At 63.3% G+C, this 23,208-nt stretch overlaps 1 protein-coding gene across 10 annotated transcripts in view; it reads right to left on the bottom strand.

The window, feature by feature from the left end:
• Positions 1–23,208, bottom strand: part of RIMBP2 (RIMS binding protein 2) — a 204,612-nt gene that overhangs the window by 46,843 nt on the left and 134,561 nt on the right. For all 10 annotated transcript variants that reach the window (XM_089322867.1, XM_070065734.2, XM_089322868.1 and 7 more), the window contains exons 3-4: positions 20,632–20,736; positions 12,703–12,753 (exon numbers count right to left, since the gene is read on the bottom strand). In XM_089322867.1, the coding sequence (XP_089178993.1) occupies positions 12,703–12,753; positions 20,632–20,733 (153 nt within the window). In that variant the 5' untranslated portion in view covers positions 20,734–20,736. The remainder of the gene's footprint in view (positions 1–12,702; positions 12,754–20,631; positions 20,737–23,208) is intronic.

The raw sequence follows: 23,208 nt of genomic DNA, 5'->3' as shown, positions 1-23,208 counted from the left end.
AAGAGCAAGTCTCCCTTGGAGACCCTCGGAGGAAAGGGTGACCCAGCAAGCTCTCTCCAGGGGCAGCATGGGCGGGGCCAAGCCTGACTCGGCTGCAGCAGCCAAGGGGTCCTCCCCTCCCCACCACCGAGGCCACACACACACACACACACACACACACACAGCAGGGCAGCTCCAACTCTCACCTGTCTTCCTCACGCTCACCGCCACCTGAGAGCCCACCTGTCTCCACGGCTACACTGTAAGCTCCAAGCCTCACCTTTCTCACTCACTGGTGAATTCTCAGCACATGCCATAGAATCAGGCACACAGTAGGTGCTCAGTAAACGCTTGCTGACTCAGGGAGGACAGAGGAGCCCCAGAGGGCAGGTCCCCCATGCCCCTGTAGCAGGGACTGATCCGTCTCACCTGCCTGTCTGCCTGCTCTGTCCTCACCTGAGCCCCCCATCTCACACCTGCCTGTACCAGAGCCCCCACGTCTCACCTGCCTGTACCTGAGCCCCCCATCTCACACCTGCCTGTACCTGAGCCCCCCACCTCTCACCTGCCTGTACTGGGGCCTGTCCTCTCTGCACCTGAGCCCCCCACGTCTCACCTGTCTGCACTGGGGCCTGTCCTCTCTGTACCTGAGCCCCCCACCTCTCACCTGTCCTCTCTGTACCTGAGCCCCCACCTCTCACCTGCCTGTACTGGGGCCTGTCCTCTCTGTACCTGAGCCCCCACGTCTCTCACCTGCCTGTACTGGGGCCTGTCCTCTCTGTTCCTGAGCCCCCCACGTCTCTCACCTCTCTGTACTGGGGCCTGTCCTCTCTGTTCCTGAGCCCCCCACGTCTCTCACCTGCCTGTACTGGGGCCTGTCCTCTCTGTTCCTGAGCCCCCCACGTCTCACCTGCCTGCACCGGGCCTGTCCTCTCTGTACCTGAGCCCCCACGTCTCACCTGCCTGCACCGGGCCTGTCCTCTCTGTACCTGAGCCCCCACATCTCACCTGCCTGTACTGGGGCCTGTCCTCTCTGCACCTGAGCTCCCCACCTCTCACCTGCCTGTACTGGGGCCTGTCCTCTCTGTTCCTGAGCCCCCCACGCCTCACCTGCCTGTACTGGGGCCTGTCCTCTCTGTACCTGAGCCCCCACGTCTCACCTGCCTGTGCTGGGGCCTGTCCTCTCTGTACCTGAGCCCCCACGTCTCACCTGCCTGTCCTGGGGCCTGTCCTCTCTGTACCTGAGCCCCCCACGCCTCACCTGCCTGTACTGGGACCTGTCCTCTCTGTACCTGAGCCCCCACCTCTCACCTGCCTGTACTGGGGCCTGTCCTCTCTGCACCTGAGCCCCCCACGCCTCACCTGCCTGCACCGGGCCTGTCCTCTCTGTACCTGAGCCCCTCACGCCTCACCTGCCTGCACCGGGCCTGTCCTCTCTGTACCTGAGCCCCTCACGCCTCACCTGCCTGCACCGGGCCCTGCCCTGGCTGCACCTGCACCTGCCTCTCCAGGAGTCTGGGAAACCCCTCTGAGGGAATCACCAGCTTTGGGTGTTCCCGGCTGCCCCACTAAGTGTCAGCCACACGAGGGCAGGCCCTTGTGCGCGTCCTGCGTTGGAACAGGTGCCGGCAGGGCTGGTGCCCGAGATGCCTGCTTCAACACAGGAGCAAAGCAGGGACCGCCGCGCTGCGCTGCGCTCGGGGCCAGGCCGACTGGGGGCTCCACACGGACACCCGCTCCCCGTTCCCTCCTCTCCCCTCCGGGCACCGTGCGCCTCAGCTCCCTGGTCCAGAAGGAAGTGCTGTTTATGTCTCAGCACAGATTTCTAAAAATAAACTCAGCGCTTATGCTTGTAATTAATTGCTTCAGCTCATCAAAGAAAACCGGCACAGTTTTTCTTTTAAAAAGCTGAATGAGCTTGGCCAACAAAGCCGTCTCCAGCAAGGAAGGTGCCAATGCTGGGGGCTGCAGGCGCAGGCGGGCTGAGACCCACAGGCGCAGGGACAGCTCTGACTCAACAGCAGGGTCCCTGAGGCCAAGTGTGCTACCCAGGCCCACTCGGGGCGCGGGGGCCTCAGCCAGGGCGCGGGGGCCTCAGCCAGGGTGCGGGGGCCTCAGCCAGGGCGCGGGGGCCTCAGCCAGGGTGCGGGGGCCTCAGCCAGGGCGCGGGGGCCTCAGCCAGGGCGCGGGGGCCCTCAGCCAGGGTGCGGGGGCCTCAGCCAGGGCGCGGGGGCCTCAGCCAGGGCGCGGGGGCCCTCAGCCAGGGCGCGGGGGCCCACTCGGGGCGCGGGGGCCTCAGCCAGGGCGCGGGGGCCCTCAGCCAGGGTGCGGGGGCCTCAGCCAGGGCGCGGGGGCCTCAGCCAGGGCGTGGGGGCCTCAGCCAGGGCGCGGGGGCCTCAGCCAGGGCGCGGGGGCCTCAGCCAGGGCGCGGGGGCCTCAGCCAGGGCGTGGGGGCCTCAGCCAGGGCGCGGGGGCCCTCAGCCAGGGCATGGGGGCCTCAGCCAGCACGCGGGGGCCCTCAGCCAGGGCGCGGCTGCCAAATGCCACCTGGGACCAGGAGGGACACTGGCCAAGCCCTGACACCCCTGGGCTCTCCAAAACGAGCTGCAGGTGCCCCGGCGGCAGGTGAGAGCCGGGGTGGGGCAGGGGAGGAGCAGGGAGCCGCACTGTAATGGTCTGCTCCCATTTTACTGTTCGTGGCAAACCACAACCGGCACATCAGGCTCTGACGTCACATGCAAACAACACGACCTCACCAAAGGGTGAGCACCTTGCTGCTTCATACTCAAGCAATGCTCCTGAAGTGGTGGAGGGAAGCCCAGTGGGTGCGGGCTGGGGAAGCCGGGGCAGTTAAGGGTACCATGAGGGCGTCTCTCAGGGTGAGAGAATCGTCTACACTTGAGTATGGTGGAGGTGTGTGAGCCTACACATGCAATCAAATCCATAGGTCTGTACACACAGACAAATAAGTGGGGGTAAAAATAGGTAAAACTCAAGTCAGCCCACAGCATAGCTGTTAGTATCATGCTAGCATCAGGTTTCAAGTTTCTTAAGCCTTTTAAGATCTCTGTCTATCCATCCATCCATCCGAGAGGCAGAGTGAAAGCAAGAGAGATCACCTATCCGCTGGTTCACTCCCCAAGGGGCTGAAACAGCAATGGCTGGGCCAGGCTGAAGCCAGAGCCTGGAACTACATCCAGGTCTCCCCCGCATGGGTGGCAGGAGCTTAAGCACTTGGGCCAGCGTCTGATGCCTTCCCAAGCGCATTAACGGGGAGCCAGACTGGACGCTGAGCAGCTGGGCTTCAAACGCACACTCCAATAGGGGATGCTGGGGTTAAACCTGCTGTGCCGTGACGCTAGGCCCAGCTTCCTGGCCTTGAAGTTTAAGGGACAGAGAGCTCTCATCCACTGGATACCTCCCCAAATGCTCACAACAGACAAGCCTGGGCCAGCCTGAAGCTGCAAGCTGGAGACTCAACCCAGGTCTCCCGTGTGGGTGACAGGGATCCAACTGATACAGCCGTCACCGCTGCCCCCAGGGGTCTGACTGGCAGGAAGCTGGATGTGGGGGTGGAGCCAGGACTTGAACCCAGGCAACCTGACGAGGGACACGCGTGTCCCCACCAGCATCTTCTGAACCTCTGCGGACTGCCTGCTCCAGCTTCCGGCTTCTGAAGGTCCCCTGGGGTCCTGGAAGACACTGTGGTTGGGCGAAGCTTGGGAAGGGTCCACAGGAACTCTGTGCTGCTTTTGTAAATTTTGGGAGTCTAAAATTATTTCAAATTGACAGTCGCATTTCAGATCTGGAGCGATTTCAAAATAAGAAGTTTCAGTCATGCACAGATGCTTCACAACCTGAAATGACTAGACAGCTGGTGTGCACAAACGGTGTGGCTAGCACACGAGTGGCGTGGGGGTGCCACGGCAGGGAAGGGCCGCTGAGGTCCTGCCACCTCCATGGGGGTTTGGCACCTGGTGAGCATCTCGGGCAGAGGTCTTCAGGTGGGGGCTGTCTGACCTGAGATGCTGGACAGAAGGCGGCATCTGACCTGCGCCTGGCCCTGGGGGGTGGGCAGACCAGGGATGGGCTTGATGGCCAGGCACGAGCCACCATCCACCTGCTCTCCCGGTACCTGTAGCCTGAAGGGCCAGGATCTGAGTGCAGTGTGGCCTCCCCACGAGGCCCATAGAGGAAGCCCTCGCCAGCCAGTCTGTCCCAGCACTTAGTGTACACTACGCTGGTGGACACCATTAGTGTGAGGCTGGAAGGATGGTGGGGAGGGCCACCAGGCTGGATGGAGCTGGCCCCTGTTTAAGGGACAGGCTGCGGCACAGGAGGGCAAGGGGGGGACCCTCCTGCATGGCACGGAGGGCCCCTGGCCAGGGAAGCATCTGACGCCAGAAGGAGGGTCCCCAGTGAGAGAGGGAGCCAGGGCTGGCCTCCAGGACACAGTACTAAGCTCAGCCCTCCAAAGGCCACGCGTCCCAGGCCCCCACGGGCTGTGAGCGTTTGTACCGATTAAACCCAGGCTTCAACCCTTGAGGCTGCACCATCCCACAGGGCTTCAGGCCACAGAGGTCATCAGCACAGGGCCCAGGCTCGGAGTTTCCAGGGCTGGGACTTGCAGGGTGAAGGACAGGGCAGGCTTGGGGGTGGGCCCAGGGGGCAGGGGAGCCTGGGGGCTGCAGGCCTGCCACCGGCTCCTGAGCTGGGCGACCGTGGCGAGTTCCCGTCTCCTTGGGTGACGACGACACGGTGTCTGACTCCATGTGGTGGGATGGATGGGAGGGCCGAGCAGTTATCACAAGCCAAGGACATGGGAAAGCAGCCCCAGGCAGGAATGTGGGCGGCCCTCGCGCCTGGCCGCAGCAGCCAAGCAGACCCTGGCCGCTGTAGCAGTGGTGACCATAGGAGTCTGGAATTTGTCCCAGGGCATTACTACCGGTGACACTGGTGTTATCTCCAAGCTGAAGTAACAGTACTAGTCACAGCAGCAGCATTAGCCTTACTGTCATTGCCATCTGTGGCAGTAACGCCAGTATTGTTGGTCCTATCAGTTGTAGCAGAAGTGGTAGTAGTAGTACTATCCGTGCAGCAGTGCTGGTATTAACACCGTCACCTGGCAGCAGTGCTGGTGTTGTCACCGTCACCATGGCAGCAGCAGTGCTGGTATTAACACCGTCACCTGGCAGCAGCAGTGCTGGTGTTGTCACCATCACCACGGCAGCAGTGCTGGTGTTGTCACCATCACCTGGCAGCAGCAGTGCTGGTGTTGTCACCGTCACCATGGCAGCAGCAGTGCTGGTGTTGTCACCGTCACCGTAGCAGCAGTGCTGGTGTTGTCACCATCACCTGGCAGCAGCAGTGCTGGTGTTGTCACCGTCACCATGGCAGCAGCAGTGCTGGTGTTGTCACTGTCACCGTGGCAGCAGTGCTGGTGTTGTCACCGTCACCTGGCAGCAGTGCTGGTGTTGTCACCGTCACCCTGGCAGCAGCAGGTCCCCTTTGCTGTGGTTATTGTATGGCGGCAGCAGCGGTGGTGGCGGTGGCAGTAGCAGTCTCTGTCTCCCCAGCGGACACCACGGGGCCAACCACAGGTGCCCAGCGAGAGGCAGGACGTTGGGCAGCGAATGCCGTCCCTGTTGTGGCCGCGGCGTTCGGAGCAGGGGCTGCGAGGGGCAGTGGTGCTGACAGCGGCCCTTCCCCCGCTGCCTCCCAGGTGCGGGGCCCTCCCTGCCCTCCGAGGGGCTCGCTGGCTGCAGGCACCGTGTGCCAGGGCTTGAGACCACGTCCCCCCTTTGGAGCCTGCTGGGCCCCGCAGTCGCCGGCCTCTCTTTCCTCTTCCTCCCACTTCGTCACAGGTGGTTCTTTGCACAGGGTCTCTGGGCAGGGGCTGTCAGGGAGCCCTGTGACTGACTGGGCAGGGTCCTGGGCAGGCAGACTGGAGAGCTGCCCGCAAATCCTGGGTGCACACGGGGGTCTGCAGAGGGGAGCAGCGGGAAGAGCACGCACAGTGACTGCCGCCGGCCATCCCGCCTGCCTCAGCCACAGCCCGCCCGCCTCACGACCCTCGCAGTCTCTGCAGAGAAGCGGTGACCTGTAGTTCAGCCCAGCCTCCTCTCTGGCACAGCCTGCGTCAAAGGTTCCCGAGTGTGCGGTCTGAGCGGGCACCCAGGCACGGTGATCTCGCCCTGCAGGAAGATGCGGCCCCTCCCTGCGTCGGCGAGCTGGGAAGGCAGGTGTCTGTCCACGTGGGCGCAGGCGTGGCACCTGCGCGAGTCAGCCTCGTAGTGCGTTCTAGGTCTGGCCACGCCGCTCCCATCTGAGGTTTCCCAGGGAAAGAATCTCAGAGCTGCGTCTGACCACGCCTGGCCCACGTGCCCTTCCTGCTCGGACCCCTGCCGCAGGGCTCGGAAGAAACGGCATCGAGGCAGCATGACACAACTCCGAGTGCCCCGCCAACAGCAGCTTACGGAGGCTGGGGCCCTGCCACGGCCGGGACGCGCGTGGGCAGCTGGGCGGCAGTGGGAGCCACCCTCAGAAGGCAGGGAATTCTGTGAAACACTGTAATAAAGCCAGGGTCTGACCCGCTCTCTACCTCCCACCTGATGGTGCGACCTGTCACCCCCACCACACCCACCTTGATGCCCTCTGCCACAGGGCCAACCGACCTTGGCCTCGGCACCTTGCAGACCCTGAGCTGAGCGGCTCCTCTCGGCTCCAGCACGTGGCTGAAGAGGCGAGAGCCGGGCGGACCCAGCCCATGAAGCTGAAGGCAGAGACAGGACAGAGTTCCCGACGCCTGCATGCTGTTCTGCTCTGGGTGCTCCTGGGGGCTTTCCCAGGGGGTCGAGCCCCTGGTCCTCGATGAGGCTGGCTGGCGAGGGCTGGCCTTGCTGCTGCCGAGCCCAGGCAGCTGGGGCTGGAGCCAAGGCTGCCCCCAAGTCACGGCAGGAGGGACGGCTCCCAGAGATGCTGAAAGGAGAGAGCAGCCCACCGGCCTGCACGCGGTGTTGTGGATCTCTCAGCATCTGGTCATCTGCTCCAGGCTGGCAGGGAGAAGGTGGGCACCCGGCCTGGCCCCCCTACCCTGAGGTGGCCACCTGCAGGCCCGAGGGAGTGGGGTCGCTGCTCATGAGCCACTGCATCCTGACCACGGTGGCATCCAATGGCGCAGTCACCAGACACGTAGCTGGGGCCATGGGCAGAGGTGCAAGGTGGACGTGGGCTCTCACAGAGGAAAACGCCTCAGAGACAGGACCACCGGTGGACCACTCCTCCACGTGGCCATTTTCCTCGGACTTCCTGGCTTCAGAGCCAGAGCCACAGGCACAAGCAGGGGACGCTCCGGTTCCGTGCTCTACGTGACGTCCCCACGCTGGACACTTGCTGCCAGGAGCCCCGCACACTGGTGCTGACCCTCAGACCCCATGGTACGTTGGCCTGAGCTTGACCAGTGAGGAAGGCAAGGCAGGAGGGTGAAAGGCCACGCACTCACAGGCGACAGGACAGACCCCAGCCCTGGACTGCAGTCCCTGGCCCCTCTGCCCACCCCGCAGGTTCCCTGGCCCAGGTCCTGGAGCCTGCCCACCTGGGGCTGCAGGAGTCAGTCACCCCATCTCTGCAGGCTGTCTCCTCATCCATGGCTTCCACAACCAGGCGGCAAATTTCAAGTCAGACTCTGCCAGGCACGGGGGCGTCTCCTCAGCCACAGCCAAGACCTCTCTCTCTCTCTCTCTGGCCAAGGAGCAGCCTGGGATCTGCCAGGGCACGGCAGTGCTCCAGCTCCCAAGTGCCCAGCTGCCCCTGTGCCCAGGTGCACTGTGTGACCAGGGCACGAGGACGTGGGAACTCGGGCTTCTCACACTTCCCTGCCTGGGCTGGTGACCTCACCTCTCAGTGACCTCGCCTCTTAGCGGCTTACACTCTTAATTAGTAACATAACCTCTCCGTTAGCAACGTAACTTCTTGGTGACGTCACCTCTTGGTTCATGACGTCACCTTTTGGTGAGGTGACTCCCAGCCCCAGATAACGCTGCATTTCAGAGCACGCGGCCGTGGGTGCCAGGGAAAGGGGGCACTGGAGCAGGAAAGACTGTGCCGCGGCACCGAGACGGGGGAAACTCCCACTCACGGCACCGCTGCACAATGACCTCCTCTCCCAGGAAAGCACTCATGGAGGGGCCCCGCTGCGGCCATCCTGGGGACCCACAGAGACGCGGCCTCACACACACGGCACAGGCAGGGTGCCCAGCACACGTGTCGTCGGAGCACGCCCATCGTGGGAAGGGAGCCCTGTGTGCAGACGCCGTGTCTCCTTCCTCCCGACAGCACCACGAGCACAGCTGCCCGGCGGAGCTGCTCCCAGCCTCGTCTGTCCTCAGGACCCGACCCTGGCCTCTCACAGCCGCGTCCTCGGGACCAGGTTCCGTGTCTCTGAGCCCAGTGTACTCAGCGTGAACAGGAGGCGGACTCGGGGCCGAGCCTGACCACACTCATCACGTGCCTGCCGTGGAGACTCCAGGACCCGCCCGGCCGTGCACCACTGCTGCAGCTGCCGGCACCCCAGAGGCCGCGGTGGCTGAGCCACGCTGGCAGCCTCACAGTGAGAGCGCCTGCCCACGGGAGACAAGGGGAAGCCTGGGGCGGGTCCCTTCCCTTCCTCCCGGAGACAGCATGGGCAGGTAGTCGGCCCGAGCGCGCCTCACTTCTCCCGGTCTGGCCTGAAGACAGGGCTGTGCGCTCCATCTCAGGCAACCCTGGGTGTCAGCTCTCTTGCTTCCCCGTCTTGACGGAGCTCCCTGTCTGTGACAGACGCTGTCGGTGCCCGGGGGCCCCCACTCCAGGCTCTCGATCACCCCCTGCTCCACTTGAGTTATTCCTGATGCCCCCCTCTGCTCAGTCCCAAAACGAGCCCAGGTGGTCCCATGGGTGCTGCTCATGTGTCCTGGCCAGCAACAAAGACGTGTCCCTTTTTGCCACCCCCAACACCCCAGCCGCACATTCAACCTGAAAACAAGGCTGAGGACCATCCGTGGGGATGGCGATATGGCCAGGCGGGTTAAGCCACTGCACAGCCAGCATCCCACGTGGGCACTGGTTAGAGTCCCGGCTGCTCCACTTCCGAGCCAGCTCCCTGCTAATGCACCTGGGAAAGCAGCGGATGAGGGACTCCAGTTCCCATGTGGGAGACCTGGCCGGAGCTTCTGGCTCCCGATTTCAGCCTGGCCCAGCCACAGCTGTTGTAGTCATTTGGAGGAGTGAACCAGTGGATAGAAGATCTCTCTCTCTCTCTCTCTCTCTCTCTGCCTCTCCCTCTAACTGCCCTTCAAATAAATGAAATCTTTTTAAAACTATGTGATCTCAAAAAATAAAGAAAGAAACATCTGTGGAACTGAATTCGTGAGCATGGGTGCTTTCGGCCAGCCTCACTCAGTAGTGCTGGACTGTGCTAAGACGCACTGTTCTCCATGGTAGGAAACACAGTCCCCGGCTGGTGCCGCGGCTCACTAGGCTAATCCTCCACCTGCGGCGTCAGTACTCTGGGTTCTAGTCCCGGTTGGGGCGCCGGATTCTGGCCCGGTTGCCCCTCTTCCAGGCCAGCTCTCTGCTGTGGCCAGGGAGTGCAGTGGAGGATGGCCCAGGTGCTTGGGCCCTGCACCCCATGGGAGACCAGGAGGAAGCGCCTGGCTCCTGCCTTCGGATTGGCGCAGCGCGCCGGCCATAGCAGCCATTTGGGGGGTAAACCAACAGAAGGAAGACCTTTCTCTCTGTCTCTCTCACTGTCTAACGCTGCCTGTCAAAAACAAACAAACAAACAAAAATACAAAAGAAAACACAGTCCTCAAGGAGCCACTTAAGATGCACCGCCTTCCCCAGGGGCATGGAAACCACACCGCATGGCCACATGCCCTGACTGCCGGGAGTAAGGGGAGTAAGCAGGGGTCGGGAGTGGAGGTCAGGTCACCACCACACCGCATGGCCACATGCCCTGACTGCCGGGAGTGGGGGGAGTGGGCAGGGGTGGGGTGGAGGTTCAGGTCACCTCCACACCGCATGGCCACATGCCCTGACTGCCGGGAGTGGGGGGAGTGGGCAGGGGTGGGGGTGGAGGTCACATCACCACCACACCGCATGGCCACATGCCCTGACTGCCAGGAGTGAGGGGAGTGGGCAGGGGTGAGGTGGAGGTCAGGTCACCTCCACACCGCATGGCCACATGCCCTGACTGCCGGGAGTGAGGGGAGTGGGCAGGGGTGGGGGTGGAGGTCAGGTCACAACCACACTGCATGGCCACACGCCCTGACTGCTGGGAGTGAGGGGAGTGAGCAGGGGTGGGGGTGGAGGTCAGGTCACCTCCACACCGCGTGGCCACATGCCCTGACTGCCGGGAATAAGGGGAGTGAGCAGGGGTGGGGGTGGAGGTCAGGTCACCACCACACCGCGTGGCCACATGCCCTGACTGCCGGGAGTGTGGGGAGTGGGCAGGGGTGGGGGTGGAGGTCAGGTCACAACCACACCGCATGGCACATGCCCTGACTGCCGGGAGTGAGGGGAGTGGGCAGGGGTGGGGGTGGAGGTTCAGGTCACCACCACACCGCGTGGCCACATGCCCTGACTGCCGGGAGTGAGGGGAGTGGGCAGGGGTGGGGGTGGAGGTTCAGGTCACCACCACACCCCATGGCCACATGCCCTGACTGCCGGGAGTGTGGGGAGTGGGCAGGGGTGGGGGTGGAGGTCAGGTCACCACCACACCACATGGCCACATGCCCTGACTGCCGGGAGTGAGGGGAGTGGGTAGGGGTGGGGAGTGGAGGTGCAGGTCACCAGAGCCTCCCCAGGAAACGGCTCCTTCCAATATTTTCTGCCTCCTGAGGTCTTGCCTGGCGGATTTGCAAACCTCGCGGCACAAGCTCTGGGTAAGAAGCTGAAACACGTTTCTGGGTCCTCCCCAGGTTTCCAGGGGCCCTGGGAGTCCTCATTTCTGACAAGCTCCCTGCTCCGGGGCCCCCCTTTGAGAACCGTGTGATTAAAGCCGTCATCAAACTGGTCCACAGACGCGCAGCCCCTCCTCTGCCCCTAGAGAAAGGCGTGGCCCAGGGCTACCCTGCCCAGGAGGGAGCTTGCTGTGGGTGAGGAGAACAGAACAGAAAGACGGAGGCTTAGGCACAGGCAGGGCATGAATTCCGATGACCATGACCCAACTCTGGGCTGGCCCCAGGGGGGCATCAGTCCCAGCCATGTCTCCTCCCACGGTCATCTGAATTCCGACCGTGCTCCCGGCAGGAAGTCCCAGCCACGCAGATGACAGGGAGCCGTGTGCACCAGGCCTGCTCAGCAATCCATACAGCGGCACTCCGCCTGCAAGGCCAGCTCCCCAGCCCCTGGGCCGCAGAGCCCCGCGCCCCCGCCACCCTGCCGCCCGTCAGGAGGAAGAGGCGGCCCGAGCAGACCAGGGGGGCACGGCTGCCCAGAGGCACGCGGAGGGCAGCAGCAAGCACACGGGAGGGAGCTCCAGAATACCTGCATGCGGTCCAGGGCGCTCTGGGCGGAAGCCAAGCAAGACAGGAGCACAGAGACGCTGTCAAAGAAAGTCCGTCCTCGGCACTCCCCCGCCGCCCCACCACTGTGCCATCCAGCGCACCCGCGGCTCGGCTCCTGCCACATTCCAAAGCACGCACCACGGCCAGACCTTCGCAGACGGTCCCGTGCACACACGTGATCAACACACGTGACAGACGGGCTCCGGGTAATGGGATAAAGGTGCCCTCTTTCCTGCCTCCTTCAGGCGCAACAGGAAACCCGGGCAGGGGCAGAATCTGAGCAGGGGCCCAGTCTCCTCTCTCCCGGGCTATGTGTCCTGCTCGCCTCCCGTTGCACACTCCCCTCTGGACGGGCAGAAGCAACGCCGCATTGGGAAAATCACGTAGACACGCTTCAGGGTGAGGAGGAAGACGTGACAGACACCTTAAGAGACGCATTCTGCGTGCTCTAAGCGGGCCTCACTCCCCCTGGGGACGAAGGACAAGGCCATCCTGAAGAGGGCCCCTTGTCTCACACCTGGAGGCCCCAGGCCGTGCACTCTCACTCAGCCGCCCCTAGGAGCCACCGAGGCCCCCGGCAGGTGGCAGGCCCACTAAACACTGTCGCCCACTCACTGTGCATGAAGGAGGCAGGTGGCAGGGGCCTCTGGGGCGGGCCCAAGGTCTCCACCCCTCTCTGCCTGTCCACCCTGTCCCAAGGAGGCTGGCATGGGACCAAGAGCCAGGGACAAGAAGTGGTTACTCCCAACCCACCACCCAACCTGGCGGGATGTGGCAGCCCTTCCGTCCGGTCCCCATGACTGGGGGCGGCGGGTGGCTGAGGAGGTGCTTACACCACCCTGGCAGAGGCCCGGGGCGTTGGCGTCTTTGGTTCCCCTGGGCCCTCCTGTCTCTGGTTCTGCCTCCTGGGATCCATGCTGCCTCAGCAAGGTGCCCCATGGGACTGTGGGAGGGTGGGGCACCCCAGGAGTGGTGCAGCCGCCCTCTCTGGGGGCCCATCCTCCCTGGTGTCCACGCCCAGGGCCTGTGGAGGAGAGACACGTGGCCCCGGCTGCTGGGCGGCACAGAGGATGCCGCTTCACCTGCTTGCAAGGACAGCGCTGAGCACCGGCACGCACACAGCAGGTGCCACGCGGGAGCAGGCGCCGGGTCAGGCGGTCACACCCAGGCCACTCACCTCTAGCAGCCGCACGGCGCCTTCGTGTTCCTTCTTGGCTTCAACCTGAGCCTTTTGTGTAAGAAAGAGAGAGAACAGAGCACACGCTTAGAGGAGAATCTGGCTAAGTCGGAATCACCAAGGTGGGTCCTTATTTCTGCTCCCCTTAGAAGCCCTGAAACCCCAGAGGTCTAAGTCATGTCTCATGTTCTCGGCCCCTTTGGGCTGGCAGACTGGCTCGGGGCTGGGTCTGGTGCTGGCTGCAGAAGCCGGAGGGGGCTGTGGAGGTGGGGGCGGCCCTGACCCCGCCTCTGGGGAGGGGCCTGTGGGCAAGGGCTGAACCAGAACAGCCTCTGGGGCTCCTCCTCCTCCAGGACCTTCACCACCTGGAAGCAAAACCTCGACCCCCCGTGACCTGAGGGTCTCCCCAGTCTCCCCAGGCTCCTGACGGGGCAGGGAAGGAGGCCCTGAGCAGACCCCCGTGACCTGAGGGTCTCCCCGGTCTCCCCAGGCCCTGACGGGGCAGGGAAGGAGGCCCTGAGCAGACCCCCGTGACCTGAGGGTCTCCCCAGTCTCCCAGGCCCTGACGGGGCAGGGAAGGAGGCCCTGAGCAGACCCCAGTGACCTGAGGGTCTCCCCAGTCTCCCAGGCCCTGACGGGGCAGGGAAGGAGGTGTTGAGCAGACCCCCGTGACCTGAGGGTCTCCCCAGTCTCCCCAGGCCCTGACGGGGCAGGGAAGGAGGCCCTGAGCAGACCCCAGTGACCTGAGGGTCTCCCCAGTCTCCCAGGCCCTGACGGGGCAAGAAGGAGGCCCTGAGCAGACCCCAGGTTCCCAGCACCTCCGGCCTGGAGGGAGGGATAATGGATTCCAGGTTCTGTCCCCTGGGCTCAAGGGAAAATTCACACAAAGCTGAAGCAGCCTGACCGTCCTGACCATGAGTGATGGTGGGAGAACCTGCACATCTGCCTGCCTGGCCTCAAAGCCCCCTCCCCCAGGAGCAGCCCTGGATGTGCCAGGAGTCCACCCCCTCCGCCATGCAGAGCAGGTATGTACAGCTCCAGGTGCCCAGGGGTGGCTGGCAGCAGCAGGTTTGAGTCTCTGCGTGGGAATGCTAGGCCAGGAGGGCCCTCCTAGGACTCCAGCCCGAGAGCAGTGAAGGTCGGAGCTGCTGCAGCTATCTTGCCACCACAAGGCAAGGCCTCCTCCTGGAAACCGAGGGTCCTCAGGCGCGCAGCCGTCGGGGGTTAAGGACCGAGTGGGGGAAGCTGAGGTCGAGCAGGAGCTTGCGTGGTGTCCCGGGACGGAGCAGAGGGGCGCCTCAGGCCCCTGCATGCTCTTCCCGCGTGGGCCCCGGCCCCCAGCCTCGAGGGACTCGGGAACGCACCCCAGGACACGGGGGAGCACCCGTTCCTGAAGAGGACCGTTTCCTGACGCTCGTCGGTGGGAGGACCCTGCGTGCTGAGCAGAGAGGGACACCTTTCACCCTCTCCAGGGCTCGGCTCCAGCGTCCTCGGAGTGGACATCAGCTCAGCAGCGTCGGCTTCCCTTGCAAGACCCGGGGGCTGGGAAGAGCCTGGCTTCACGGCCAAGACTAAACACGAGAGGCAGCCTGAGACCAGAGCTCGTCCGCACGCGTTGCACTCTCCTGGCTCCAGAGAGGCTCCCGAGAGCCCGGCCCGCAAACAGAACACGCACGTCAATTACACTGTTCTTGAATTCAGCAGAATTGCCCAATGCTTAAAGTGGCTCCTTTCAAACAAAGACAGCAAAAGGGACGATAAATAGCCAAACAGAAGACAAGACAAACAGCCGGAGAACATACGGGGATTATATAAATAATGCCACCATTGAGTCCACGGAATCAAAGAGAGCTTTCAAGTGGCAGGATGAAAAGACAGCACAAAACCCTCACAGGCTGTGAGCAGCGGCCAGGCTGGCAGCAGCAACGTGGCTTCCGGCTTCAGATGAAAATTGGGAGCTGGCGTTTGTAGCCTCCTTGTAAGCTGGGCCATTTGGGCGATGAGAATAGATGGTTAAAATTAGCAGCGAAGACTGGCAGTGCTGAGTTCTTGCAAACTCTCAGCGAGCGACGGCCTGAGCAAGTCTCATCTCAGGCCAGTGCCAACGTACGGGCGGCGTGACTTCACAGAGATGCTAGAGGAAGGGGTCCCGTGCCCCCAGGGGCAGACATCAGGAGCTCAGGGGGGCATTGCTGCCCCGGCCACCTGGGCACCACAGCGACTGGGCGGAATTGGAGGTGTCGGTGGGGCTGCAGCAGAGCAAGGGCCATTTGCTGGTGTATCTCACGGCAGCCCCGTGGAAGAGAGGCGGATGGGCCGGTGGTGAGCTCTGCCAGGACCCTCAGACCACAGCCCCTGCTGTGGCACTCAGCTGAGCTGCCAGAGCCCTCCTGGGAGGCCACGGGAGAAGGGTGCCACCCGGGGAGGATTCAGGGTCGAGGGCGGGGTGCCAGCCTGGGAGACTGCCTAGGGGGCGTGGTTGCCCCGATGAACAGGGTGGGTCAGTCTGGGCTCCACCCCTGCCGCCCACAGGATGGAGCAAAGCCAGAGCTTCCGAGGGAAGCGCGGGATATGGTAGAGACCTCGGCTGCACTTGCACAGTGAGGCCAGTGTGTCCCAGCACCGTCCACCTCAGGGGCGTGTGGGACAGAAGTGATCATTTCACAGCAGGGGGGGATTAAGGGGGCAGTGAAATTATCAGGTCCGCAGATGAATGTCAGCCCAGGAAAAGCCCTTTGTTCATCCTCCTGGGTCACCACCCGGACAATGACGGCCACAGGTGGGAAACCGACCCCTGAAGCGCAGGGAGAAGTGGGCTCTGGAGCCCCTGCTGCCCTGGGAGCAAGCCGGGGAGGTGGGGCCCGCGCCACTGAAGCCCAGGTCCCTCACCGGCACGTCCGTCCGTTCACTCGCTCGACGCGCATCTGCTGAGCGCCGCTCGGAGCCGGGCGTCAGCTGGCTTGTTAATGGCACATAAGGCGCATCAGTCCATGGACCCTTCCGTCACTCACCCAGCATCTGTTGACGCCTGCGTGTGTCGGGCAATGACAGTGCGGGGGCCCCCTCTTGGAGCGTGCGTTCCAACAGGTGGACAGACAGCAGGCAAATGACAAATCCCGAGCAGTCAGTGGGTCGAGCAGCTGCCCGCTGCGGTGCTGCCTGCGGGGTGCCGTGTCCTCACCTGGCAGGGCTGAAGGCACCCAAGCCAAAAATAAACCAGTGCTGCAATGAGCCGGGACCAGGAATTCCGGGTGAAGACCCTGAAAACGGCAGCACCTGAACACAGCGAGGGCTGGGTGGGCGTGGCGGCAAGGCCCAGAGCCCCCCACACTTGGGGTCCACGGTCACGCGTGCAGTGTGCATCGCCGGCCCTCTCGCTGCCCCACTGACAGCTGTGGCCCCGGTGCAGGTGCTCAGCACAGACCTGCTGAACGAGCACAGGCAGGAGCTGGGAAGGACCCTCGGGCAGCGCTGGGGAGGCCGACAGCTGGCACAGGGCCTGGCGTGGCTGCCTCTCCTCCCACACCTGCGCCCCACCATGTCCCTAAGCAAAGGACGCTCTTGTGTCACCTGGACTCGCGCTAGGACAGCCGGCTGTGTGGTCGCTCACCCGTCCTGTGATTCAGTGAGCACCCTCCCTGCACACCATTCCTCCCGCGTCTCCCAGGCCCACGCCAGGCAGGGCCGAGGTGGGCGCTGGGACAGGGAGGGGCGCTGGGCAAAGCTGATGGGGACCCTGATGCTGGATGCCCAAGAGCCCCGCCCTTTCCTGGGAGACAGGGCCTGGGGTGCTGCGGGTCCCATGGAGTCTTCAGGTGCTGGGAAGTGTGGGGAGCGCCCCGCTCCCGGCTCACCACACGCACACGGTCCTTCCGGAAGGGGAGTGGCCGAGGGCCAGGCACAGGCCCGGGGTCAGATGTTGGTGAAGGGCGCTTCCTGGGCCCCAGCTCTGCATCCAGCCCTGGGAGATCAGACCCAGGCTCAGGGAGGCGTCTGGGCACGAGACCTGCCTGCTAGGAGTTCACAGCTCCCGCAGGGGATCCGGGAGCAAAGGGGCCACCAGCAGGCGTTCTGTGCACATTCTGTCTGCAGTGCAGGGGAGGGGGTGGGCACGGCAGGTGTTGGTGAGGACAGGCAGGGGGTGCTCTGGGATGCGGCATCAGAGCTCCTCCCAGTGGTGACACCAGGCTGAGCCTGAGTGGAAGAGCTGGGGTTCTTGGTGGGGAGCCAGAGATGGAAGCTAAGCCTGGGGCTCTGTGAGACCAGCGTCAGGACCCATCAGGCCCCCGAGTGGTGACGTGGCCAAGGACAGAGGCTTGGGGTGACTCTGAGCTCCAGAGCGGTCTGGGTGGGAGACACCGGCCAGGGGTGGTGCCTGGAACCCAGTGAGGACGGAGGCCTGACCAGGGCAGGAATGCACAAGTGCCACTCTGCGGAGTGGTGGGAGTGAGGGCCCCCACACGGGCCCGAGAGGAGGCCGGGGTGCAGACACAGAGCGCAGGGCGCCCTTCCGAGACAGCTCCTCGGCCTCTCAGAATCCTCCAGACTGGGAAGCCCCCAGACCACTGGTGACCTTCGTCACGCCAGGGGGCAGGCACTCATCTTTGGCTGCTCCACAGGGAAGCCCCGACTCGGCGGTGCGGGGGCTTCAGCGCTGCGCCTCCCACGGCCTCTGTCTCCCGGACACGCTGAGCCTGTGCCCCGCACCTCACACCCCACCCCAGCTCTCGGCACCATGGGATTGTCTCATCCGCATCTCCCTCGTGTGTCTGCCCCCGCGAGCGTGTCCAGACGCACCTACCTCTCCTTTCCTTGTCCCTCTGCTTCCACCTGGGGAGGGCAGCGGCCCTGGCTCCCATGGCCCTGTGTCCCTGCTTTCTGGATCTCTGTGGTGACAGAGCACAGCACTTGCTGAACGGAGGAGCAAGTGACAGTCAGCAAGTGCTCCCCACGGCTGTCCATGGTAGGAGCAGCTGCAAGGAAAATTCTGGAGAGAATTCGCCAAGCTCATTCCACGCAAGACTCAGAGATTTACAAAATCAGAGCTGGTGAGAAATGGTACACGCAGCCCACTCATGTCCACCTCCGTTCCCTGCATGCGGCCCACTCGTGTCCACCTCCATTCCTTCCATGCGGCCCACTCATGTCCACCTCCGTTCCTTCCATGCGGCCCACTCACATCCACTTCTGTTCCTTCCATGCGGCCCACTCATGTCCACCTCCGTTCCCTTCCATGCGGCCCACTCATGTCCACCTCCCATGCGGCCCACTCATGTCCACCTCCGTTCCTTCCATGCGGCCCACTCATGTCCACCTCCGTTCCTCCCACGCGGCCCACTCACGTCCACCTCCGTTCCTCCCACACGGCCCACTCACGTCCACCTCCGTTCCTTCCACGCGGCCCACTCACGTCCACCTCCGTTCCTCCCACGCGGCCCACTCACGTCCACCTCCGTTCCTCCCACGCGGCCCACTCACGTCCACCTCCGTTCCTCCCACGCGGCCCACTCACGTCCACCTCCGTTCCTTCCATGCGGCCCACTCACGTCCACCTCCGTTCCTCCCACGCGGCCCACTCACGTCCACCTCCGTTCCTTCCACACGGCCCACTCACGTCCACCTCCGTTCCTTCCACGCGGCCCACTCACGTCCACCTCCGTTCCTCCCACGCGGCCCACTCACGTCCACCTCCGTTCCTCCCACGCGGCCCACTCACGTCCACCTCCGTTCCTCCCACGCGGCCCACTCACGTCCACCTCCGTTCCTCCCACACGGCCCACTCACGTCCACCTCCGTTCCTCCCACGCGGCCCACTCATGTCCACCTCCGTTCCTTCCACTGCTCCACACACACACAAAGCCTCAGTGTACAAGAGAGACCAGGAGTTGAGCAGGAATGGATGAGGGCACAGCAGGGTCAAGACGGGCAGCTGCAGCCAAACACTCAGCAGGCAGATGGAGCCCCACGCAGAGAAGGGGGCCCTCACCCTGCCAGGGCGGCTGCGCGTCGGTGTGCTCAGCCCAGAGCCACGCAGAATGGACACAGAATGGACGCAGAATGGACGCAGAATGGACGCAGGCTGCTCCCGCCCAGCGGGGACAGGATGAGCACCCCTGCCCGTCCCAGCGACGCTTTGTTTGCCTGTTTTATGGCCAGCATCTAGCGCCATGTCGCTTCCAGCCGCCTGCAGGCTCGTTACAACCAGCGCGCCATCCGCACAGCTGGACAAAGTCCTCCCCTTACGTGAGACCTCGGTAAACACCAGGCAGACTGCATCCGGCGCTGAGGCTGCAACCTGCTCAGGGTGGGGAGGCTGCTGCCAGCCACGTGGGCCCCCAGGCCTGAGGTCAGAGGGCAGAGGGGCTACACGGGGGTGGGCGGCCTCTTCTCCACCCCACCAGGCAGGCTGTGGCTACAGGGGCTGCTGTCCTGAGGGGGGATGGGCAGAACTCAGGAACTGGGCACCAGGAAAGAGAGGATGAGAACCCTTCACAGCTGCCCATGGCCTGATTCCTCCCGGGGCTCCCCCAGTTCCCGGCTCTGGAAGACAGATCAGGCAGCAGGATGGGGCTGCTGTCGGGGTCGGGCAGAGGGTCACTTCCTCAGGCCCTCTACCCGCCTGGGAGGGACTCACGTGGAACCCCCCTCCCTCCTTCCATGCCGTCCCTCCCTCCCTCTCTCTCTTCTCTCCTCCCCCTCCCCCTCCCCCTCGGTTGGTGGAGTCAGGCTGTGGGCTCTCCTCTCCCTCCCCCTCACTCTCCCCCTCGGTTGGTGGAGTCAGTCTGTGGGCACTCCTGGGTTGTCACTCAGTCATTGAGTGTCCTCACCACGCCCGCAGGTGCAAAGCACGATTCCTCTTTCCCTGACCCCCTACCAGTCCATGGTTGTGGGGAGCAACCCGGACTAGACTAAGTTACTGGAATTAAGACTTATTCTATGCATCTGCTCTCCCACAATATGGCGCTGGGAGAGGAGGAAACAGCTTCTACACAGCTGCCTCCAGTTCAACCAATAAACAGCAGGACCTGCTCCTGATTGGAGGAGAGCAGCATGCTCGGCGTGTGGGTAGCAGAGTTGGGATTGGTGGAAAAGGACTATAAAGGAGGAGAGAGACAACATGCACCAGGAACATCTAAGGGGAACATCTGAGGGAACACCTGTGCAGCCCCCGAGAGAGCCGGCCGACGGTGTGCCGCTCCCCCGCGGAAGTGGGGAATGTGGCAGGGGGAACCGCCCTTCCACGGAGGTGGAAGGGATAGTAGCCAACCCAGGAAGAACCAGCAGCAAACCCGGGGAGGGCCGAGCAGACGAAAGAACAGCGCAGGGTCCTGTGTCGTTCCTCCACGAAGAGGGGGAGCGACATAATGGTGCCGTGACTCGGATAGGAAGCCTAGGCAGGGTCTAGTGTCGTTCCTCCATGAAGAGGGGGAGCGACACATGGTGTGGATGGACCACAGTTCACAGGATCATCGCCCCTTGATGGGTCCAGTTCCGTCCTGTTCCCCACCCCAGCCTCACACAACAGCGGTACCAAAATAAACACAAAGAAAACCTGGCTGGAGGCCACATTCCCTGGATGTGGCCACAGAGTCCACTCTCAGCTGCGTTTTTCTTTGACCCCTGCTGCACCTGCTTCCCCGACGGCTGCACTGCAGCTGTCCACTGCTGCCGTCTCACCCGTGCCCGGCACTAGGGCGCCTCCCCAGTTTTGCGTCACAGAACGTGACTACAGGCAACCTAAGAAAACCCGGAACACAGAAACGGCGCTGGGCCTCGCCGTGCAGGAGACGGAGTGAGGCTTGGCTGGGGGGAGTGAGGCTTGGCTGGGGGAGTGAGGCTTGGCTGGGGGAGTGAGGCTTGGCTGGGGGAGTGAGGCTTGGCTGGGGGAGTGCCCCCCCGTGTCCCCGTGCCACCAACCCCGCTGCTCACCTTCTGCAGTAGGTCAATCTCCTGCTGCTTGGCGCTGAGGACAGCCAGGGCTTGCTCATGCTCCAACTCCAGCTGTTGCCGCCGGTCAGCAGCCTCTCGCATGTGCTGTAGGGACAGGGGTGTCCGCTGAGCACAGGCAGCCCACGCCGGTGTCGTGCACCGCCAGCCTGGCTCCCAGGAGCAGCTGGCGGCGCGGGGGCGCTGCCGCCTCCCTGCTTCCCTGGCTTTTCCAGAGGGAGGCAGAGAGGATGGGGAACCCTGAGAACAACCCGGTGGCCCTGCGCAAGGTGGACTTCCTCTTCCCCTTGCTTTGAACAAATGCCCTCTCTGCCCAGCTATTTTGCAAACAGCAGCCCAGGCTTACTGACCCTCTCCTGGGTACCCAGTGCTCTCCCCACCGTTTCACCCACGGTTGGGTCACACAGCACTCACGGTGAGGGCAGGGGGAGGGCCTCTAACAAGCTCCATCTGCAGAGCAGAAACCGAGACAGCGATGTGGTCCTCACACATCACACAGCTGTGTGACAGGGCAGACGTCCACCAGGGATTTGAACCCAGAGTCCATGCCTCCCCCGACCCACGGGCCTTCGGATCTCCAGTTCTCATCCCAGCTGTGGCTCCAGGAAATCCGAGTGCTACACCCCACAACCCAAACACTCCCCAGTCTTCCCCTGGCAGGCAGGGGCAGGGGGCCCTGGCAGCCGGGCCTGTGTGCAGTAGAGTGGACAGACCACAAGACTGAGCTCTGCCTCTGTGCCCTGCAGGTGGAGACGCCCTCCCGCGTGCCACTGGGAAGGTCAGGGGTGGGGCACAGAGGGGCAGGTGGAGACCTCCCGGGTGCTGCCACCCCCAGGACCTGCCTCCTTCACGTGCCCTGACACCTGAGGGTCGTAGACATGAACATGTTAGGAGGGCGGCCCCTTGGCCCAGGGAGTCTGGGGGGCCTGACACCCCTCGCCTGGCCAGAACTAGCTAGCGATCGATTTGTATGTACTCAGTGTTTTACAATCTTATGGATTTTTGGTCAATTTTGCAAGGATCGTGGCCTTTGTGAGTCATGAGGCAAAATGCACACATCTAAGCCAAGTTCAAGAACGTGGGTCTCTGAGGCTATCACTGACTGGGACTTAGCAAGATGGGGCCCGAGCAGTCAGGAGGTGACAGACCCCAGGGAGAGAGGTGAGGGCCTGGGGAGGAGGACAGACCCCCGAGAAGAGAGGCAGCCTTGGGGGAAACGGCAGAGGGGACCCCAAAGCCCGTCCCACCTCTGACGCCAAAACTCCTTCTCCGGGGCACGTCCCAGAGCTGAACGACCTTAGCCGAGGGGGGAAGGTGCCGGACTCCGTGAGTGGTGGGTGATGTTTCTGTTTGCATGTAGTAAGCTAACTGGGGCCCTAGCAGTTAAGATGCTGGGTAGGGTGCCCGTATCCCACACTGGGTTCAGCCCCTAATCCCTGCTTCCTGCTAACATGTACGCTGGGTGGAGCTGAGTCCCTACCACCCACGTGGGAGGCCTGGCCAGAGCTGCAGGGTCCTGGCGTCAGCTGGCCCAGCCCCAGCTGCCGTGGCCGTCTGCGGAGTGAGCAGTGGATGGGACATCTCTGTCTCTGTCTCTCAAATAAATAAATTCAAAAAAATTAAAGTCAAAAGAGTCTCCCTCTGTGTCATGCTCAGGCCCGGGGGCCGCCTGCACCGGCTTCCTCTCCAGCACCCACAGAAACCTTTGGGCCCCTTCTCTCTCCAGTCACCCGGAAGCCAGGGCGCCCCCCTCCCCAGACAGCGCTGGTTTTGCTGTTGCTAAGGAAACTCTCACAAGCACCCAGGATCCTGGGAAAATAAAATCCCCCAAAATTTGTTAACAAATTCCCATGAAACACAGACACCTGGTCAGTTCCTGCAGCCGGCTCACGCTGGACTGAGAATGGATCCGTGACCCAGGCACAGGTCCCGCGCACAGTCAAGCCTGGAATCCATGAGGACGGCTCCAGGACCCCCCGCCAGTGCCAAACCCACAGCTACCCATGCCCCTCACGTAGAACGGCGAGTATTTGCACACAACCCATGGATCCTCCTTCTTCTGCTAAGTCATGCCTAGAACAACCAGCTCACCACCAATGCCGTGTGGACACTCATCACGCCACCCTGTCGGACAATGACCCTGCGTGTGCAGAGCGCAGGTAACATCCTAGTACTTTTAATCCAGGGATGTGGAGTGGAGTCCATGGCTATGGGCCCACCTGTGTGTCTTCCTGCAGCTGCCCGGGCTCTCAGCGTAGGGGCACTGGGATACGGTGCTGACGTGACACCTCCTGTCCAGCCGAGCCGCAGCTGCCAGTCCAGGCCCTGCAGTGTCTAATGGTCTCTCCACGCCAGCTTCCGCTTCCCTACCCACTGCCGACTTGCCGAGATCATGTACAGCAGCACAAAGCACAAGGCCCACAGCACTGAGGAAAACCAGCGGAGCCCCTGGAGAGGCCAGGAATTCTCTGTGCTGCTGAACTGTGCCCCGGCCCCCGCCCAAGATGCTGCCAACAGGATGGGAGCAGCCACGACAGCCCAGGCAAGATGACGGTGATG

Source organism: Oryctolagus cuniculus, chromosome 21 (genome assembly GCF_051225735.1).
Source record: "Oryctolagus cuniculus isolate XC-2025 breed Fujian yellow rabbit chromosome 21, ASM5122573v1, whole genome shotgun sequence".
Taxonomy (NCBI): Eukaryota; Metazoa; Chordata; class Mammalia; order Lagomorpha; family Leporidae; genus Oryctolagus; species Oryctolagus cuniculus.
The sequence above is the reverse complement of the archived record's forward strand: the minus strand, read 5'-3'. Positions and strand labels throughout refer to the sequence as shown.